General features: G+C 44.5%; 1 protein-coding gene across 4 annotated transcripts in view; it reads right to left on the bottom strand.

Moving 5' to 3' along the window:
• alms1 (ALMS1 centrosome and basal body associated protein) overlaps window positions 1-20,776 on the bottom strand; it is a 33,490-nt gene that overhangs the window by 8,392 nt on the left and 4,322 nt on the right. For 3 of the 4 annotated variants that reach the window (XM_060925742.1, XM_060925744.1, XM_060925745.1), the window contains exons 2-12: window positions 12,772-12,952; window positions 12,517-12,634; window positions 10,395-12,432; window positions 10,113-10,272; window positions 7,538-8,533; window positions 7,317-7,435; window positions 6,176-7,016; window positions 5,953-6,072; window positions 2,239-2,364; window positions 1,207-2,129; window positions 885-1,002 (exon numbers count right to left, since the gene is read on the bottom strand). In XM_060925742.1, coding sequence (XP_060781725.1) covers window positions 885-1,002; window positions 1,207-2,129; window positions 2,239-2,364; window positions 5,953-6,072; window positions 6,176-7,016; window positions 7,317-7,435; window positions 7,538-8,533; window positions 10,113-10,272; window positions 10,395-12,432; window positions 12,517-12,634; window positions 12,772-12,952 — 5,740 coding nt within the window. The remainder of the gene's footprint in view (window positions 1-884; window positions 1,003-1,206; window positions 2,130-2,238; window positions 2,365-5,952; window positions 6,073-6,175; window positions 7,017-7,316; window positions 7,436-7,537; window positions 8,534-10,112; window positions 10,273-10,394; window positions 12,433-12,516; window positions 12,635-12,771; window positions 12,953-20,776) is intronic. The other variant, XM_060925743.1, reaches the window with a different exon arrangement.

The raw sequence follows: 20,776 nt of genomic DNA, 5'->3' as shown, positions 1-20,776 counted from the left end.
ATTCAATTTTTCAGTGCCAAAAAAAAAAAAAACACCCTTATCCATCAAGATGTCACAAGGGGAAAAAAAAATTATTCCACTACCTATTCAAGCAGGTGTACAGAGACCCTCTGGTGACATGGGTGGAAAAAAAATCCGTGGCCATGAGTTAATAACGTGTGGGAACGAGATCCTATTCCGTGGCCACGACTTCTTTAATACGTGGGAACGAGATGATTATTAGGTGGCCATGAATTAATAACGCGTGGCCACGAGAAGTGTTAGTCATTTCATCACTGAGACTGTTGACTTTCTGGCATCAGTAGCTTCAGCCGCAAATATGGATAAGTTTGATCTGGTTTCGTTTTATTTTAATCTAGGAATGAATTCTAATGATATCCTTAAATCACTTGCAGTTAGACATGGAGTAATTCTGAGCAAGAGACACTTAATTCAGCTGCTCAAAAAGCACGGGCTCAAACGTAGACAATATGCTGACCTCGGGGAAGTTATAGATTTCATCATGCAAACATGGACGGCAAATTTGACGGCCGCTCAAAAACTGGACATCATCCCATCAGGCTGGAACTTGAATCATCTCGTGGCCACGCGTTATTAATTTGTGGCCACCCAATAATCATCTCGTTCCCACGCATTAAGCAAGTCGTTCCCATGGAATAGGATCTCGTTCCCACGCGTTATTAATTCGTGGCCACATAATTTTTTTTTTTCCACCCATGTCACCAGAGGGGCTGCGTACAGGTGTGTACTCAAGCCAATACAACACTGCATTACAAGAAACAGCGAGGACGTGTCTCCAGCGCTCCCTGCATAAATTACACACACATTTATTCCTTTTTCCACTACTTACACTTTGTGAAACAGGTGATGTTCAGAGGACCTACCTGCTTGTATGCTTCTGCTGACCAGTTTGACCTTTGCCCTCTTAAAACTAGTGGTGCGTCCAGTGCCTCTTTGGGAGGGGAGTGTACAAGTGCTTGAGGATGATAAAGTGTCAGAGGCCTAAAGTAAATGCAACCATATTAAAATGTCTGAATCCAGCACGTTCAGGCACTGTGATTTGTCTTTATCACATTTTTTGTTTTTACAGAACTCTACACTGACACAATAATAACCAGTACCCTAAAAAAACCAAATCAATTAATCAAGGAAAGATACATCATTCAAAAATAATTTTAAATGAACATTCCTAGTATTAAATCTTACCCTGGAGTCATCGGTGTTGCTTATTTCTGTGGCAACAGAAACAAGGTGATTTTCAGAGCCACTTTTGCCATGCCCTCTTTTCTGCTTCTTAACAGTGTTATAAAGTTTCAGTAAGCCATCACTGGGCTTTAGTGTCCGACTTCCAGCCACCCCTTCTCTCCCACTGCTAACTCTATGTGGGCCGAAAGCTCTGATCAAGCGCTGTGTGTCGATGGTAGACTGGCTGCTGCTCGTCTCCACAGAAACACTGGCAGACTCGTCTCTCTCTGCAGGACACCGATGATCTTTTTCTTGCTGCTCCTTCTCCACTAATGCCTGGTTGGCATTTAAAGACTCCTTTTCCCATGCTATTTTTGGAACACCTCTCATTTCATTTCTCTCCTTCTCTTTTCCATTTTCAGTTGTGTCTTTTCCCTGTGCTCTCCCTGACTCATGTTCTCTCCTCCTACTCTTCTCCGCTCTACTGCGTGCCTGCTTAGGCGTGTGTGGTGGGGAGGAGCTGTGTAGGAGGCGGGACAGGCGTTCCAGTCTCTCCAGCAGTGACATTTCGACTTCGTTAGTGGGTCGAGTCTCCTGAAAGTTGCATCGCTCATTGAAACGATGCCACAATTGGTCCAGCGAGCTGCCAATCTCCGCACCAAGGTTTTGAGCCTTCATGTCCTGCTCCTTCTCCCGAATGACTTTAGGAAGTAAAGGCAGAGTTTCTGTTCCCAAATTATGCTTTTGTACACTGTGGTTAGGGTGTAGTTTAGTTATGCTGTAGTCAGCCTCCATGCGCAGGGGGATAAATGCTTCCTCCTCCTCAAATTGCTCAGCCGCCTGCTCACTCTCAGGGATAACAGGCTTACTGAATCCAGTAAGCTGATATGGAGCAGCAGTACTGCTTCTCTGGTCATGAAAGGCTTTTCCTGACAGAGGAGATGCTGTTGAACAAAGAGTACAGTAGGTAAAAATTAATCCTTTCATTCTTGTGTTAACGCTGGTGCCTTAATTTAATGTCTTAAATTACCTTCTATGTATGCCACAACTCACCTTTTTTCATTTTGGTCCTCTTGCTGTAAATGCCCTCCTTGTGTTTTGGTGTCGCATTGCTGTCCGCAAGCTCTCTGGATCCCAAAACCTCAGGGGTAAATTGAGGAGGCACAGCGTCATCAGATCCTATAGATTATATAAAGAAGAGGAGATGAGACAGAGTTTAAACAAGCAGAGTTTGTGATGAATTTGTACAGTTAGTTGAAATAGTTAGCGCTGGCCCACAAAAGGCTTCACTTCTGCATGTGATGAAGCGCAGCATTATTGGGTTTGTCTTTCTCTCAGACAGACGATACCATGAATAATGCAGCCGTACAAGGGGGAGGTGCTGAGGACTGTGTCACAATTGCCCCTTTTCCACCAAAGCAGTTCCAGGGCTGGTTCGGGGCCAGTGCTTAGTTTGGAACCGGGTTTTCTGTTTCCACTGACAAAGAACTGGCTCTGGGGCCAGAAAAAACGGTTCCAGGCTAGCACCAACTCTCTGCTGGGCCAGAGGAAAGAACCGCTTACGTCAGCGGGGGGGGGGGGGGGGGGGGGCGGAGTTGTTAAGACCAACAACAATAACAAGACCGCGAAAGATCGCCATTTTTAAGTGACGAGAAGCAGCAGCTGTACAAACGCGAAGTCATCCATTATTATTATTGTTGTTGTTGCTGCTTCTTCCGTGTCGTTTTTGCTTCGATATTCGTGCCAAGGTTTATGCAAACGTAGCGACGTAATGACGTATACAATGACGTAATGACGTGGCTTCCCTTAGCACCGCGAGCTATGGAAAAGCAAACTGGTTCTCAGCTGGCTTGCAAGTTGAACGAGTTGTGAACCAGCACTGGCCCCGAACCAGCCCTGGAACTGATTTGGTGGAAAAGGGGTGTATGAGCGCTTAGGGCAGAATGAGAACAAAAGAAAAGATGGTGCAAACAAGAACTTTTGGCACTTCTTCCTTATAGTAATAAATGCTATGTGCTATGGATTTAGTACCGTTATGCTAAATTAGTAACACATTGGTTGTTTATTAACTGTGTATTATATTGTTATATTATGTAGTTGCTTTATTAGAGCATGAAGAAAAAAAAAACCTCCTACATTCATACTCCTAATTCTTGGACACTTATCCAGTCATACATTGCTCCATGTCACACATGACCAGTGCTAATTACAATTGTTGAAAATAATAATACATTTTGAAGAGGCATTAACAGTCACTGGAAGACTATTACATTACAGTGACAAATTCTTAATTAAAAAAAAAAAACTGCATGTCATATTGCTTTACCAAAGGGCATAACATATGCTGTGTTCACACTTATACTGGTACGAAAGTGGTATAACTGTATCGATGCAAAGTATACCGGTACAGTTTAGTGCATCTGTCCACACTAGCAAGAAATGTTTGCGGTTTTCTTTCACGGTAGTTGAAATGCGCGTGCGCGAAATATTTCCGTGGTTACCGAGTAACTTCCTTCCGAGAATATATGGCATCCGTTATTTCGAGATCTCGAGAAAACAAAACAATTATTTCATGATCTCAGCTGGATCACTGTATCTCCGTCAGTAGAGACGAAGCCGGGCCAGTCTTCTGCGGAGGTGCTGCGGACTAATTTTGAAATGATCCCTTATTAAAAGACTTAATGCAATCTCTCCCTGTGTCAACCCCTGATCAAAATATTGCCTTATTAGGTGATCGATTATTCCAGACATTCTAATGACCAAAGTTGCGTCTATACAGAATGAGAAATAGCCCCAAAGTCAGCATATCACAAGTCCCTTGGCGCACCTGAATGAACCATTTCTCAGCTGTTTACTCGAGATCATGAAATAATTGTTTTGTTTTCTCGAGATCTCGGAATAACGGTTTTGTTTTCTCGAGATCTCGAATTAGTTGTGTTGTTTTCTCGAGATCCTGAATTAATTATGTCGTTATCTCGGGATAAGGTGAATAAAAAAAAAAAAAAGGATTATATGAAGGGCCTCTCTCGGCTTCTGTACGGATGAAACAACGTGTGTGCGCTTTTTGTTGTCAATGTACAGTCTATTTCTGGTGGTCATTTATTCAGTCGAATCGTATAAAACGTGTGAGGCAGTTGAGAAAGAAACAAACAAATCTCCGTTCTTCACTATTTTATTCAGCGAAGACATCGATTGAGGTGTGTGACTTTGCGCATTATATTTGTATCGATACAGAGCCGCTTCATCTGTCCACACTACAGCGAAGCGCTACAGTACCGATACTGTACCGGTACGAAACCCATACATTTGTGGGTTTCGTACCGATACAGTTATACCGCTACAGTACCGGTATAGTTGCTAGTGTGGACAGGTGTTGCGGTAGGAAAGTAGTTTTGTATCGGTACAAAATCCCTAGTGTGGACAGGGTAATAGTTGCCTTGTACACCCTACATAGTGTAGAGCAGAGGTCGTCTGAATTCTGATTCCTGTTCCTAGTTTACATTTTTCTCTGGGCCTGTGACATCCTGTTTGTGCCTTGCCCGACCCTTCACTTGTTTAACGGTTGTGAGTTTGCCTGCTGATTTGGACTGCCTGCCTGTTGGTTTTCACTAACATAATTCTGCACTTTCATCCGCCTCCTACTTTGTCTCTGACAGTTGGTTGCTATACAGAACACCTACTGATACAGTGTGGTATTCAAATAACCCCAAAAATCCTGTAAAATCACTAACAATATTTTCTGAATTTCAGCAGTTTTAAACCTAATCAAAAAGTACTTTTATAACTTAGGGTGTATTCAGACCAGGATAGTTCGATAGTTCACTTGCTTTGGTCCGAACCAAATGTTTTTTTTTATTTTTTCATTTTGGTGCAGTTCGCTTTCACACTGTACATTTTAGTAAGCGGACCAAAATCTGTCAACAAAGCCACGCGCCCTGAGGTCGTTCAGCTATTGGTCAGAGACGACACGCGCACAAAGCGTTAAGTTCAAAAGTAGTCACGGAGGATAGCGCTGATGAGCGCACATCATGTTGTGACAGTTCTGGCTCTTCACGCAAGTCGCTAGTACCGCCACTTTTTGAAAGAATGTCCCTGATTTTAATGTAGGTCAGACGGAGTTTCTTCACTTTTAGCTGACATTGTTCTGGGGAGCGCGTGAACCCCTTCTCCTTCATTTTCTCACTGAATACAGCAAACACGTCGGCATTTTTGTGTGTTCTCTCCAAAAGCTCAGATATGTGGACATCTGCCCATATATCCACAAGGGTACGCGTTTCTTCCTCGGCCCACGTTTGCCCCCTACTCATTTTTTGTTCTCTGTAGTCTAGCCTACCACTGGTCTGAATGACTGAACGACTGTTGTAAGGTTCCCTTGACAACTGAAACAGTGTTTGCACTTTGCAGTGGAGTGTCAAGACTCTGTTTCCCATAATGCTCGACAAACGACGGAAGCTCCCGAGGTACAAAAAAGCAAAACTGTCGGATTAGGTCCGGTCTGCTTTCACACCTCCAAAAGGTCCACACCAGGGTTCCTTTGGTCCGGACCAGAGTTCGGTGGTTTGTATTCAGACCAACCCAAAAGGTCCGGACCAAGGGAAATTTGGTTCGTTTGGTCGTTTGGTCCGGACCAAACAACGTAGGCGTGAATACGCCCTAAAACTAACTAAACATTGCCCTTATACTGCCTTTTAATTTTCGATGTCTAAACAGTTAATTCTACAGAATAAATGTGTTTATGTGTGGTGCAGCTGTGGCTCTTTTCTGTACCTGGATGGGAGCTCTCCATTGTGGTATCGGAGTGATTAGAGGAAAGATCAGGGACGCTCTGTGGCATATAGAAGAGCTCTGAACTGCCGTGAGGTTTATACGGCAATAAAGTTGGAATAGCTGCAGGAAGCGCACAGAGAGGAGTTATACTGTAATAATGTGGCTTAATATCTCACACAGTAAAAGGAACAATAAAACTATACTTTAACATCTTGCCGCTTACCAGCTGTATGAGGAGTAAAGGTTTGTGGGTATCTGGAGGTCATCTGTGAATATCCACTAACCACTCCTGTGTTCTGACCCTGGTCTGTATTTCTGTCTTTACTTAAGCTGGTCTCACTGGATACGGAGGCTTGCTGTTCTTCACTGGCGCTGGAGACGGGGAGTGGGACTGCTCTTGTGGCGTTTGGACTGTCTGAGTAATGTGTGTGCGATCCATTCTGCAACTCTGGGTAACTACAGGAATCACTGGCAGGAGTGAGAGGTCTCTGGATGGAGTTTTGCTGTAACTTCACTGAAGGTGTGAGGTGGCTATTAGACAAATGAGGTTTATGACCAAGGTCTGAACCCGACTCTAAGCCTGGAGGGAACTCTCGTTTTTCTCTGATAACAGTGTGATCTGCCTCTGGGAATGGTAATTGGTTATTTCTCTCACTTTCTGGGTGCTCGTCATCTCTCACTTTTTTGTCCTTCTCCCCTTCATTCTTTGTTGCTCTATTTGTCACTTCAGTTTGTAGTTTCCACTCCTCAGATGATCTCACAGTCGTGTACGAGTTGCTTTCAGGCACAATGGCATTGTGTGCAGCGTGGCTGTTGTGTGTATGCAGGCACTGGCTCACTGACTGAAGGGAGGGTGTGTACTGAGGGTTGAGCCCCTCCTCGATGGCAATCTGACTCACTCCGTCCTCCAGTGGTGAAACACTGGAGTCAAGCGGAATCTGACTGACTCTCTGCAGCTGTTCAGAGAGACGCTTTTCTGCACTGCGTACTGCTGCAAAACGGACAGCAGGCTGGGGGACAGTGCCAACACTGGACTGGGTACTGCTTTCTGAATCTGAGCTCGACTGAGACATGAGGGAGACAGAGATCAGGCTATCAGAATAAGCGTGATGAGTAGATAATGACTAGTAGTGACAGAAGGATGTTAAAACACTGCAGTTTTATGATGTTCTATACAGAATGCAGCACTCTGCCCGATGCACACAATTATCAGATACATTGTTTTAGACTGAGCAGTCTGCCAGCATTAAAAAAAAAAACACATCATGACATATCCACTTCATTTAACATTACTTTACTAAAAAGAAAAGGGAAAAAAAACAAAACGGACTTTGTTTCTCGCCTTGTGGTGGGGTGTTTGTTACCTTGGTGTGTTTAGTGTGTAGCAGAAGCTCTCTTTTGATCTCCTCAATTCTCCTTCTGTCCTCTGCATTAAGTTCCAAGGCTTCACACTTGCCACCAGACAGCTTCGTCATGATCCACTCTTTGAAGACAAAATTGTCACATAACCAATGTGCATTTTTTGTAATATTATTTTAGAACTTAAAGGACCCTTTCTAATAATCAAAAGTAATTAAATGTTTACCTCTAGCTCGGCTCTCGTCAGGATCAGCGGTACTTGACCGACTGGTAACCACAGAGACAGACGACTCGCTTTGCAAAAGCTTAGCAACCCTAGAAGCCAGTGAATGCTCACTGCTAGCATCACTTAAAGCACCCATCTCTGCCTCTGTCTGACTGTGGGTGGGACTTATTGCAGAAGAACTGATGCCAGCATCCTCCGTATGGTCCTGGTTTTGTTGCTGGCTATATGATGTTGAAGAAGCATTCCCTTGTGTAATCGACAGGCTCACAGGGCCTACCCTGTCTGGGTCTGCTGCACTGCATCCCTCAGGCTCTGCTCTCCTTGGAGTCACACAAAAGTCACGTGACTTCAGATTTTCCTCTTTGCCCGGAGAGATCATTGAAAGCCCTTTGCTCATGTAATCAGACTTTCTGGACAGCTCTAGAGGTCCAGATGAGGATGAGGAGCTCTCTTTCAGGGCAGAATCTGAGGAAGAGCGAGCTAGTACTGAGGAAATCTTTCCATCAACTGACAGAAATGAGTCATCACGATATGCTTGAGTATTCTGCCTGAGTGACAAAAAGGAGGCATCGCTCTCCGAGTAACCATGTAAGCCAGGGGAGGAAGCCACAGAGAAACGGCCAGACACAAGGCTCTCTGCATGACCAAGCAAACGCCTGATCTCCTGCAGGGTTCCAGAACCCACCAGAGACGAGTCCCCTTCTTTAACACACTCCGAAGTCCCAGGAGCAGGTACAGACTCCAGGCTCACCTGAGGTGGCAGGCCGTAACTGCCCTCTCGATGAGAAGTGTCAGGTCCTTGAGGAACACCATGTGATGGACTATGGGGCTCAGGAGGAGTGCCGGCCTGGAAGCGTGCCATTCTGATACTGCCGGAACACGCTGGTCTGGCTGGCTGCTGAGTGGACTTCTGAATAAATAACCGGGTTAAAGAGGCACTGGAATCTGCAAAAGGCACACTGGAACTTGAGAATGTCTCCTTCTGAAGACTGTCACCTGTATGTAACAGCAACACACACACGCCCAAAACAATTATAGAAACAACTCTGAGGAGACAGTCCAAGAAATGCTTTAAGAACACGTCACATGATGAAACACTTCCTTTATTACAAACACTGACATATGCCGTTTATTTAGATTTCTTGTGTTTTATTCCTCCTGAAAGATGCAATTTAAAGAAGGTACTAGATACTGCTCGGGGGTTACAACACAAATTTCAAAAACATAGCATTAAAGAACTGGGAGTAGAACTAGTATTGGCATCATTTAAATACTCCTGAGTTACTTACTTATAAATCCATCACAATTATAACAGCAGTAAGATTACACAGATAAGCCACATAAAAATGGATGGCTTTTGAGACAAATTCAGAAAAAGATCAAGGTTGTAATAAATCATAGCTAGTAACTAACGCTACGTTCACACTGCAAGGCTTAATGCTCAATTCCGATTTTTTTATGAAATCCGATTTTTTTGTGAGGTCGTTCACATTAACAAAATATATGCGACTTGTATGTGATCCTCAGTATGAACGAAAAGCGACCTAAAAGTGTTCCGCATGCGCATTGCAGGATACGACGACGTCACACGCAGTGAGCATGGCCAGTGTTTACGGAAGTAAAACCGCCCGGTTGCGGTATGACCCATCCAATCTAGCTTGAATAGCTGTATCCCCCCAAATGGAAATCAGCTCCCTAACCTCTGCGTCCTTCCATTGAGAAGATTCAGAACCTTCACAGCCCGAAGCGTCCCTCGCATTGATGTCATGCGCAAGGGTGCAGATACGTTTTGAACTGGGGGGGACAAAAAACTGGGGGGGACAAAGCTGCCAGCAAACCAACCCCAACCCCGATATGCCTGTCAAACTTGTTGTGGGTTACCATAGCAACCAAGCTCGAGCTCGCAACCTGTGCAGTCTGCGCAGCTCAACCAACCGAATATCAGTCTTTGTTTTGTTTTATGTGAGTTGTTGCAACTATGTATACACTGCTGTGCACCTCAATAAACCGAATGGTAATTAGTCTTTTGATTTTTCCGTGAGGTTTGCCTTATGCAAAGAAAGACAGCATAGACGTTTTTTCCTCCCTATAAGTGGGGGGGGGGGGACCGAACGAAGTGAATTTAAATCTGGGTGGGACGAATCCCACCCGTCCCCCCCTCTATCTGCGCCCGTGATTATGCGCCATGTGGTTGTAACTTTTTTTGAGAGACCCGCCGCCTACTTCAGCGCAGAATAGTGACGTTTGTGGCTTGTTGATGCCGTGTAAGTCGGATGAATGCGACCTGGCGGTTCAGACTGAAGTCGCATATGAAAAGAGCGGATAGGAATCGGAATTAGGACCACATATCCAAACGGCCTGGGTTGGATTTGAAAAAATCGGATCTGTGTCGTTCATATGGTCAATAAAAGATCGGATACAGGTCACATATGGGCGAAAAGATCGGATTTGAGTCACTTCAGCCTGCAGTGTGAACGTAGCCTAAGACACCGACCAAACTAGCCGAAACTTTATTACATTACGTTAATAAGAAATGGGTATACAAAGTGAATTGTTAAAAAAAAAAAAAGTTTACCATCAGATGGTTGTATGCTCTTGGTGGGTGTTCCAACTGAGCTTTTAATGGTACACAAATCAGTAGGAGAAAATTCGGGCTCTCTGATGGGTCCACGATGTGTAAAAGGATTTAAGATTTTTGAAGGTGACTGATCAATCCCCAAATTGTGAAGGTAGAGCTACAGAGAAACTGTTTGTTAAATACACTCATAAACTGTTTTAATCTACATAAATGATGAACATCTCTATTAAAAATATCTATTAATGAGAGCTCTGTGGATCAAAGTTTATTTTTACTTACAGGGATTCTGTCCTCAATGTTAAACTCAGGAAGGCATGAGGGAGATCCAGGTCTGGAAGTCCAATATGGTGCATAGTTGTCCACTTCAAGACTTACAACTGAGGAGGCTGCACCTAATGACGCCTGAAAACTCTGCTCACCATGGCAACCGTTTGGAAAACTAGAAGCCATGTTGGTATTCAAGTTCACACCACTGGACTGATCCACACCAAGCAAAGCAGGGGACTTTAACGGACCGGTTCCTGAGTAATCAGCTTGACTCTGGTCATTTGTTCCACTTGAGTATGGTGACGATTCAGCTGCAGTCGAGCTGAAGCCTAGAGAGATGACATCAGTGTGTACAAGTGGAAGTTGATTTTGCTGCAGTTCATCCTGCTGAATGGGCGTGATGAGTGTTCCAAGAGATGAGTGGGAATGGGAGTGAGGAAATGGTGAAGGTGAGGTGGATCCTACAGCTCCTCCTGCGTCTTCCACATCCGCACGTGACGGCACATCACTGCTTGTCTGAGTGGGTGGAGTGTTGTTTTTGGCACTAAATACTGAAGATGTTTGGTTGGGATGTTGTTGACTTTGTTGTTTTATTGCCTCAGACACAGAGTCCTGTTCTTTCCTCTGAGGAAATACACCATCAAATCCTTGCGGAGACAATTTGTCATAAAATATTCTGCTCGAACTCTGATTGGCCTTCCAAGCATCAACTTTCTGCACATAACTGAGGCTGGGTAGAGAATGCACTCTTCCTGCAGACAGCCTAGGCTCCTGATCTTTGAGCAGTTGGTCAGATGTGGGCAGGAGTGTGGCTAAGGGAGGTTGATCATGGGGTGTGTCCTCATGGACACTGACAGGCACATCTAATCCTGGGGAAGGGGCTTCTTGGCTAGGAGGTAGCTCATGTTGAAGACATGACTCTGTATGAGCCTCACTTGGGTCCAACGACATGGCAAGTGCAACTCCAGCAATGCTTCGTTGGCTTGTAGTACTTAGGGAAAAAGCTGGTATGTCGTCTGGTTTAAGACTGCCATTTTGGGTTGATGAGGCCACAGTATTTTGATGGGAATATACAGGAGAGAGTTTGGCTGGGGCTGGTCCTCCTCTACCAAGGAGCACTGCAGGTGTGGACTGAAACACAGGCTGAGAGGTCAAAAAGGAACCACATGCTGCTTGATGGCTGCCTGAGCTCCAGAGTGCTCTCGGTAACCCTGCCATATATACACCACCTTCACTGGCCGGAGTGATATTCTGTCCAGTCGGAATGTTTTTGTTCTCGGTTTGATTCCTGCCCCTTGGTGCAGATAAAGAGGAATCACTACGGAGCTGAAGCTGCCTGAAGGAAAGGTCAGTGGTGTTATTTGTTTGCTTGCTTGTGGAGCGAACTGTAATATTTGAGATGGCAGATAAACTGGAGGAAAGTGACACATCGCCTCTCCCCATAGTCATTCTTTGCGATAACGAGGAAGAAGAGCCACCTTGTGGCTGCTCTCTCCTCTCAGATGGTCTGAACAGGGGTTCCTTTGTAGAGGTACATGCAGGATCCTGTTGTTGCGCAAGAGCAGAGTGTTTAATCTGGCTCTCAGGGGTGTTTGATGAGCTTAGGACAGCATTTGTCTGACTGAGAACAGTCTCAGCAGAAGAGGGAACTGCACTGCTACTGGCCACGCCAAGATCCGTTTCCAGAAGCTTCTGAAATGAGCGAAGAGGAACACTGCTATTTAAACCACACACAGTCCCTCCTCTATCCAAATCAGCATCAATTTGTTCCCCTTCCTTTTTCTGCCGTTCATCATTGTTCTCCAGGCCAGTACTGCATTCCTCATCAGGAATCTGTGTCGCCTGGTAATTGCTACTAGGCGACAGGCTGTGCTGTGATAGTGAGCTGTAGCTACTAGCATCCTCTAAAATTGCAGACGTCACCCCCAAAGGGTGTTGTGATAGTGATGCCTGTTCATGGGATCTGTGTGCGAGGTTGGATTCTCCATCCACACCTAGGCGTGATGTCTGAGAGCACCTTTCAGAAGCAATGGACAGATCAGGAGACCCCCTTAACACACAACACAAAATATTTAGCATGCCGTCACGACTAAAAGCATACATTTAACTTAGTTAAATCTTTTGAACAACATACTTCAGGGGGACAAACTCTAAATCTGTCTGATGGAGGAGAGTGGACTCCGAGGGTAGGAAGACCTTCCCCTGAGGAATTAGGGTCAGTACAGGTGATAAACAGCTATCCTGCAGTTCTGCTGAGGTGAAAAGAAAATAGCTTCAGCAATTGTACAGGATGTATACAAAACAGTATAAAGCAGAATCACACGTGATTTTTTTAGCAGTTATTGCTCATCACTCATGGTGGCAATGATTATATTTGTGTTCTGTTTACCTAGCTGTAAAGATTCAAGTCTGTCAGCTGCTGGCTGTACACTTGAGTCTCCCATCATGGCCACTTGTCCTTCAGAGTTAAGTGCGGTCCCTTGTAAACCATCAGCTTCCACCAAGCCAGGTATCTGCCCCTGAAACGGACTCGGATCTTCTTCAGCAGGGAGCTGGTGCCACTCCATTGCCTACAAAAAAGGTTTTTTTTTTTTTTTAAACGAATTCTATAACTAGGCACTGGTTATTATCAGTACCAAATAACTGACATACAGTATCAGTCAAAAGTTTGGACGCCCCTACTCATTCATAGGTTCTTCTGTATTTTGACTATTTTCTACATTGTAGAGCATTACTGAAGACATCAAAACTATGAAATAACACATGGAACATATATGGAATTATGTGGTAAACAAACAAAGTTTCATATTTTAGATTCTTCAAAGTAGCCCCCGTTTACCTTGACGCTTTACACACAATTGGCATTATCTTAAAGTGCCATTCCACCATTGGATGTATTCTTTGGCATAAAATACAATATATTTTATGACAACATGACTAGACAGAGAAATCTTTTAGCTTCAAAATGATATATCAAACATAATTTGACAACGACAAGTATATTAATTTTGCGACCAAAGTCACCTACCCTTTTAATTTCCACGCGTGATGTCATCGGCAGGTTCCCCTTCTTGTGTACCACGTGACGTGGCACATATTATCAGCAATGGCGGATAGAACGCGATAAAAATAATACCAATAAATCTAGCTAATACCAATAAACCTAGCTAACTGAAAGATTAACTCAAAATTTTTCGCAATTTTTTTGGCCCCCATATACGAGGAGAAATGACTCTCTCACTTTGGGGGTTTCCTGGTCTAAATATAGACCGACACGTGGTACACAAGAAGGGGAACCTGCCGATGACATCACGTTTCACTACCGCGCGGAAATTAAAAGGGTAGGTGACTTTGGTCGCAAAATTAATATACTTGTCGTTGTCAAAAAATTGTGTTTGATATATCATTTTGAAGCTAAAAGATTTCTCTATCTAGTGATACCATTTATATATGTTGTCAAAATATATTGTATTTTATGCCAAAGAATACATCCAACGGTGGAATGGCACTTTAACCGGCTTCATGAGGTAGTCACCTGGAATGCTTTTTGATTAACAGGGGCCTCATCAAAAGTTAATTACTGCAGTTTCTTGCCTTCTTAATGCATTTGAGATCAAACAGTAAATAGTAAATAATAAAACATACAGTAAATAGCCCTATTCCACAACTACAGTAATCCATATTATGTCAAGAACTGCTCAACTAAGTAAAGAGAAATTACATCCATTATTACTTTAAGACATAAAGCGTCTTTTAATGAATAAAAATAAAGACAAAACATAAAATTAGAAGGTGTCCAAATTTTTTGACTGGTACTGACTAATAGACTAATTATTACACAGACTAGCTATTATAAAACATGATATTCAACATCATAGCTATATCCTTGAAATAGCATGTGAAAATCTATCATTAGAGTGATAAACTACAGATACAGAATATTAAGAACTGCATTTCTGTGAACATATGTTGTCCTTGAGCAAAGACGTAATGTGTACGTGTATACGAGGGGGTCATGTCACGCGTACCAAACCAAAAACGTCCAGCAAACCTAAAACAAAGAAAATGTAGAACATGCAGACAAAGCACTAGGCATTAAGAAAAATTTACTTGTTTACACCATATTTGAGGAACTTTTTTCTCCTGATTTTTTCCTAATTTAGTCACGGCCAATTCCCACTCACCAGACAGGACTCCCATGACAAACCAGACTCCAACCAGAGGGACCAAGGCTATCACATGCTTCCTCCGAGGCACATGAAGTCAGCCGGCCGCATCTTTTTAAAAAGATGCTCATGGGACATCGAGGGTGGCATAACACACTCAGAGGAAAGAGCTATCCACCTATCTCCACATACATAAGCTCGTCTTGTACTACGCATTCTATTTTTCCATGCACAGTTCTTCCCTCCGTGAATGAATTGCCTTTTTTAGGGGGATTTTTAAAAAGCTGAGTCATCGATATTTGAACTGCTCCATTTTGCTTTGCACTAGTACTGTATTTGGGATGAATATTGTTTGGGCCTTTTTTCCCCCAGTGCTACTCAACCACCCAAGACTTTCTTGATGATACAGATTCAAACTATTTGTTGTTGAAAAATTGTGTGGCGGGAAACATGAGCTCTATTCAAGAACAAGAACACTATTCATCACACACACACACACACACACACACTTAAGCACAGTGAAATTCCTCCTCTGCATTTAACCCATCTGAAGCAGTGAACACACACATGCACACACATGTGAGCAATGAGCACACACACATACCCAGATCAGTGGGCAGCTATACTACAGCACCTGGGGCCTTAATCAAGAGCTTCAGCCCAACCTTCAGGCCATGGCTGCCCCATGTTAACCTAACCGTATGTCTGGACTGTTGGGGAAACCGGAGCACCCAGAGAAAAACCCACACAGATACAAGGAGAACATGCAAACCCTACACAGAAAGGCCCTCATCAGCTGCTGTGCTCAAACCCAGAACTTCTTGCTGTGAGGCGACAGTGCTAACCACTACACTACCATGCCACCCGTCATGCTTGCCTCCTGCCCCATAAACAGGGAGGACAGTCCATGGAAAACTACATACATTGGCATTTTTATCCAAAGGAAATACATGTTATGTTAACGGCAACACTTGTGAGTTAACAATGCATGGCATAGTGTGTTTAATGGTTAAATTAATCTTAGAATTTTCCCAGAATTCCCATTCAAAAAAAATGTACACAATATAGCCAAAGGTTTGTGGACATCTGATCATCAGAACACATGTGGTTCTTCCCCAAACTGTAGCCACAACATTTGGAACCACACAGTTGTATCCTATAGCACTACAATTTCCCTTTACTGGAACTGAAAACCCCAAATCTGTTCCATGACAATGCCACTGAGCACAAAGCAAAATCCATGAAGACACATTTTCCCAAGGTTGGTGTAGAAGCACTCAAGTGTCCTGTACAGAGCCCTGACCTCAACCCCACTGAACGCCTTTGGGATGATAAGAAACACCGACTGCACCCCTGACCTCCTCAACTAACATCAGTGTCCGACCTCATGAATGCTCTTGTGGCTGAATGGCAGAAATCCCCACAGCCATGCTCCAAAATCTGGTGGCAAGCCTTCCTATAAAATTGGAAGTAATTATAACAGCAAATACAGACTGAATTTCCATCCATCCATCCATCCATTATCTCATCTCATTATCTCGAGCTGCTTTATCCTGTTCTACAGGGTCACAGGCAAGCTGGAGCCTATCCCAGCTGACTACGGGCGAAAGGCGGGGTACACCCTGGACAAGTCGCCAGGTCATCACAGGGCTGACACATAGACAAAGACAATCATTCACACTCACATTCACACCTACGGTCAATTTAGAGTCACCAGTTAACCTAACCTGCATGTCTTTGGACTGTGGGGGAAACCGGAGCACCCGGAGGAAACCCACGCGGACACGGGGAAATATAGAATTTTCTATATTTCTGCATAAACGTGACCTAAAACATCATCAGATTTTCACACAAGTCCTAAAAGTAGATAAAGAGAACCCAGTTAAACAAATGAGACAAAAATTTTATACTTGGTCATTTATTTATTGAGGAAAATGATCCAATATTACAGATCTGTGAGTGGCAAAAGTATGTGAACCTTTGCTTTCAGTATCTGGTGTGACCCCCTTGTGCAGCAATAACTGCAACTAAACGTTTCCGGTAACTGTTGATCAGTCCTGCACACCGGCTTGGAGGAATTTTAGCCCATTCCTCCGTACAGAACAGCTTCAGCTCTGGGATGTTGGTGGGTTTCCTCACATGAACTGCTCGCTTCGGGTCCTTCCACAACATTTCCATTGGATTAAGGTCAGGACTTTGACTTGGCCATTCCAAAACATTAACTTTATTCTTCTTTAACCATTCTTTGGTAGAACGACTTGTGTGTTTAGGGTCGTTGTCCTGCTGCATAACCCACCTTCTCTTGAGATTCAGTTCATGGACAGATATCCTAACATTTTCCTTTAGAATTTGCTGGTATAATTCAGAATTCATTGTTCCATCAATGATGGCAAGCCGTCCTGGCCCAGATGCAGCAAAACAGGCCCAAACCATGATACTACCACCACCATGTTTCACAGATGGGATAAGGTTCTTATGCTGGAATGCAGTGTTTTCCTTTTTCCAAACATAACGCTCCTGATCTCATATCATTATCTCTAGCCGCTTTATCCATCTGCAGTTTGCTAAAGATCACATGGAAAAGCCAGAAGGCTATTGGAAAAATGTTTTTTGCACGGATGAGACCAAAATAGAACATTTTAGTTTAAATGAGAAGCGTTATCTTTAGCAAACTGCAGATGAGCAGCAATGTTCTTTTTGGAGAGCAGTGGCTTTCTCCTTGCAACCCTGCCATGCACACCATTGTTGTTCAGTGTTCTCCTGATGGTGGACTCATGAACATTAGCCAATGTTAATGTGAGAGAGGCCTTCAGTTGCTTAGAAGGTACCCTGGGGTCCTTTGTGGCCTCGCTGACTATTACACGCCTTGCTGTGGGAGTGATGTTTGTTGGTCGACCACTCCTGGGGACGGTAACAATGGTCTTGAATTTCTTCCACTTGTACACAATCTGCCTGACTGTGGATTGGTGGAGTCCAAACTCTTTAGAGATGGTTTTGTAACCTTTTCCAGCCCGATGAGCATCAACAATGCTTTTTCTGAGGTCCTCAGAAATCTCCTTTGTTCGTGCCATGATACACTTCCACAAACATGTGTTGTGAAGATCAGACTTTGATAGATCCCTGTTCTTTAAATAAAACAGGGTGCCCACTCACGCCTGATTGTCATCCCATTGATTGAAAACACCTGACTCTAATTCCACCTTCAAATTAACTGCTAATCCTAGAGGTTCACATACTTTTGCCACTCACAGATATGTAATATTGGATCATTTTCCCCAATAAATAAATGACCAAGTATAATATTTTTGTCTCATTTGTTTAACTGGGTTCTCTTTATCTACTTTTAGAACTTGTGTGAAAATCTGATGATGTTTTAAATCATATTTAGGCAGAACTATAGACAATTCTAAAGGGTTCACAAACTTTCAAGCACCACTGTAGGTGTGATCACCAGATGTCCAAAAACCTTTGGTCATATAATGTATCTAGGTGCTGTCGGTGTTACTGTGAAGAAACATGCTGATGCTCTGGAAATTCAGAAGTAAAGATCTCTGAACAGCAGTCTGCTGTCTAAACAAAATGTAAACACAGCATCTATCTGTGAAACAGTGTCGCGGTGTACAACACCAGCCCGAAACCTGCCTGCAGGTTTGCTACAGTAGGACTGACAGTATGAAGGCAAAGACACAGCTCCGTATACACACACGAGATGTGAAAACATGACTGGTAGATCACACAAAATGATCCGGAGATATATTTTCCTGCTCTTTATTTTCAGATTGCTCAGATTTGACATGCACAGACGAAAAACAGCACAAAGCCTCGACATAACGAACTGTTTCCACAGCCGAAGCTTGTTATGCATGTTCTCGGGAACCCAGGTTTTCCTAAATAAGCAAGATAATTTTCAGACAGGCGCGCAGAATGTGATCTGGGTTGTTTTACAATCAGGGTACAAAATTTGTGTCACAGGGGTCCAAAATTCAAACTGATTAAAACTGGTTCTTGTACCAGTTTTTAAGTGAAGGACAAGTTAAAGAACAGATTTCAGGTAATTTTTTTACATATGTGTATGGTAGTTTTGTGTAATCTGCTATAAGATGGGAGAAACAAATGAAGTGATTCTCGGAAAGGACATTTTTTTTGAGAATTCAGAATCCACTACTTCCATAGTGCTTTTAAATATAAGGCTGTAAGCTTTGTGTTAGTTGTCTCTAATAAGATGAAATAAACACCAAAGGTGCTTTGCTACAAGCAGAGACTGCAGGAGCAACTATGGATGTGGATGTTTAGGTTCTATCTGGTGGAGTACCACGGTGATCACAGGGACCCCTCTGCATCCTCAGCAGGTATCTCAGGGTCACAGGTGTTTCGCCCCTTAACCTGTACACCTCTCCTGAGTGGGGCAGCGAGGGCTGAATTAGCCTTCACCTGCGGAGGGGATCCAGCTACGATCCCTTGACAGCCACAGCCACCTGGAACAACTTTCGGCCACTGCGGCTATCTCCCTGATAGCCTTCTGTACCTGTCTGGAGTCAAGTCCGATTTTCTGTAGAAAACTGCGCATAGATGAGGCAGGGAAACCCCGAGCCCCAACCTCAATTGGGTAGAGGGTGGCATGCCACCCTGCGAGGGTCGCCTCATCCACTATGTCCTGGTACTTAGCCTTCTTTGCCTGGTGGGATATGGCTAGCCTCTCTTCCCAGGGAACAGTGAGTTCGGCGAGGATGATGGACTTTGAGCTCCTAGAAAGAAGGATCATATCCGGTCGGAGGGTAGTTGCCACCACCTCCTGAGGAAAGACCAGCTTCTTTCTAAGATCCACCCTCAGCTCCCAATCTGATCCGCGGTATAGCATTGATGGTAGGCAGTCAGGTCTTTTCTTTGAGACTTTGCTGCCTTCTGGCTGGAAGCTTGTGAGCCTTGGTGGTATTGGTGGCTGTTTGTTGGCGTGGCACCTCTGTAGTTCGACCCACTTAGCGACCTCGGTGAGGACTTTGTCATGTCTCCACCGGTAGCGCCCATCCGCCAGGGCTTTTGGGCAGCTGGTCAGAATGTGGTTCAGTGTGCAGAGGCTGGCGCCGCACTGGCCACAGGATGCCTCTTGCTCCTTGCCCCAGACCTTTAGGTTGCTTGGTGTGGGTAGGAGATCAGCCACAGCGCGCAGCAGGAAACTCAGCTTGCCTTGGTCAGTGCCCCAGAGCTCCTTCCAAGACAATGATCTCTCGAGTACCCCCTCCCACTGCATCCAGCGCGCCTGGGAGCCCAACCCCACTGCTTTAACTCGGCGGTCTTCTTCAGTTGCCTCCCGCACCCTCTGTACCACCAAGTCCCTTCTGTCTCTGATGTTGCTTTTCGACCAGCTCTTGACGCTGTAGTTGCCAAGCCCGAGCCGTCCGCGACACGCAGTGCCCACAATTTCCTGGTGCCTCCAGTACGCTTCTGCTTCTTTCACCGCCTCAAGGGGTTTCCACTTCCTACCGCAGTTAATGGCGGCACTTGCATGCCTCACTTTTGTGTCCCTGGAGTCCAAAAGCGTGCATGCTGCCCTTGCCTTGGTGGCCTTGAATTCTTCTATGACAGAGGAACATGGTAACCGGAGAATTGATGACCTGCTGTAGAGGTTGACTGAGCTGAAAGCTGGAGGAACGCCCAGCCATTTACGGATAAACCTGCTACAGACCCTCTCCATTGCTTCAACTCTGGTCATAGGGAAGTCATAGAGCAGAAATGGCCACTGAAGTCTTGGTATGATGCCATGCTGAAAGCTCCATACCTTGAACCTGCCCAGCAGCAAACTCCTGTCTATTCTTCTCAGCCACTCCTTTAGTTGGGCTGCAGTATCCTCAAGGTTCCCGCTGTCCTTCAGGGTACTGTCATAGCTCTTCCCCAGGCACCGGATTCGCTCCTCCTGGATGGTTGGAATCTGTGATCCCTGGATGCTGAAGGTATTATTCGACAGACTACCCTTCACCATGCACAAGCTCCTGGATTTGCCAGGCTTAAACTGCATACGGCCCCAGGTGGCCATCTTCTCCAGTGAGCTCAGGACCCATCGTGTCCCAAGAATGGATGGGGTCATCACGGTGATGTCGTCAATGAAGGCTCTGCAGGCTGGATGCCTTGTCCCATCCGCTGCCATTGGCCCTCTACACTGAGACTCTCCGGCTCTGAGCAGCAGGTTCATAGCTGCCACAAACAGAGAAACTGATATGGTGCAGCCAGCCA

This window comes from Neoarius graeffei, chromosome 7, assembly GCF_027579695.1.
Source record: "Neoarius graeffei isolate fNeoGra1 chromosome 7, fNeoGra1.pri, whole genome shotgun sequence".
In the NCBI taxonomy this organism is placed as follows: domain Eukaryota; kingdom Metazoa; phylum Chordata; class Actinopteri; order Siluriformes; family Ariidae; genus Neoarius; species Neoarius graeffei.
The sequence above is the reverse complement of the archived record's forward strand: the minus strand, read 5'-3'. Positions and strand labels throughout refer to the sequence as shown.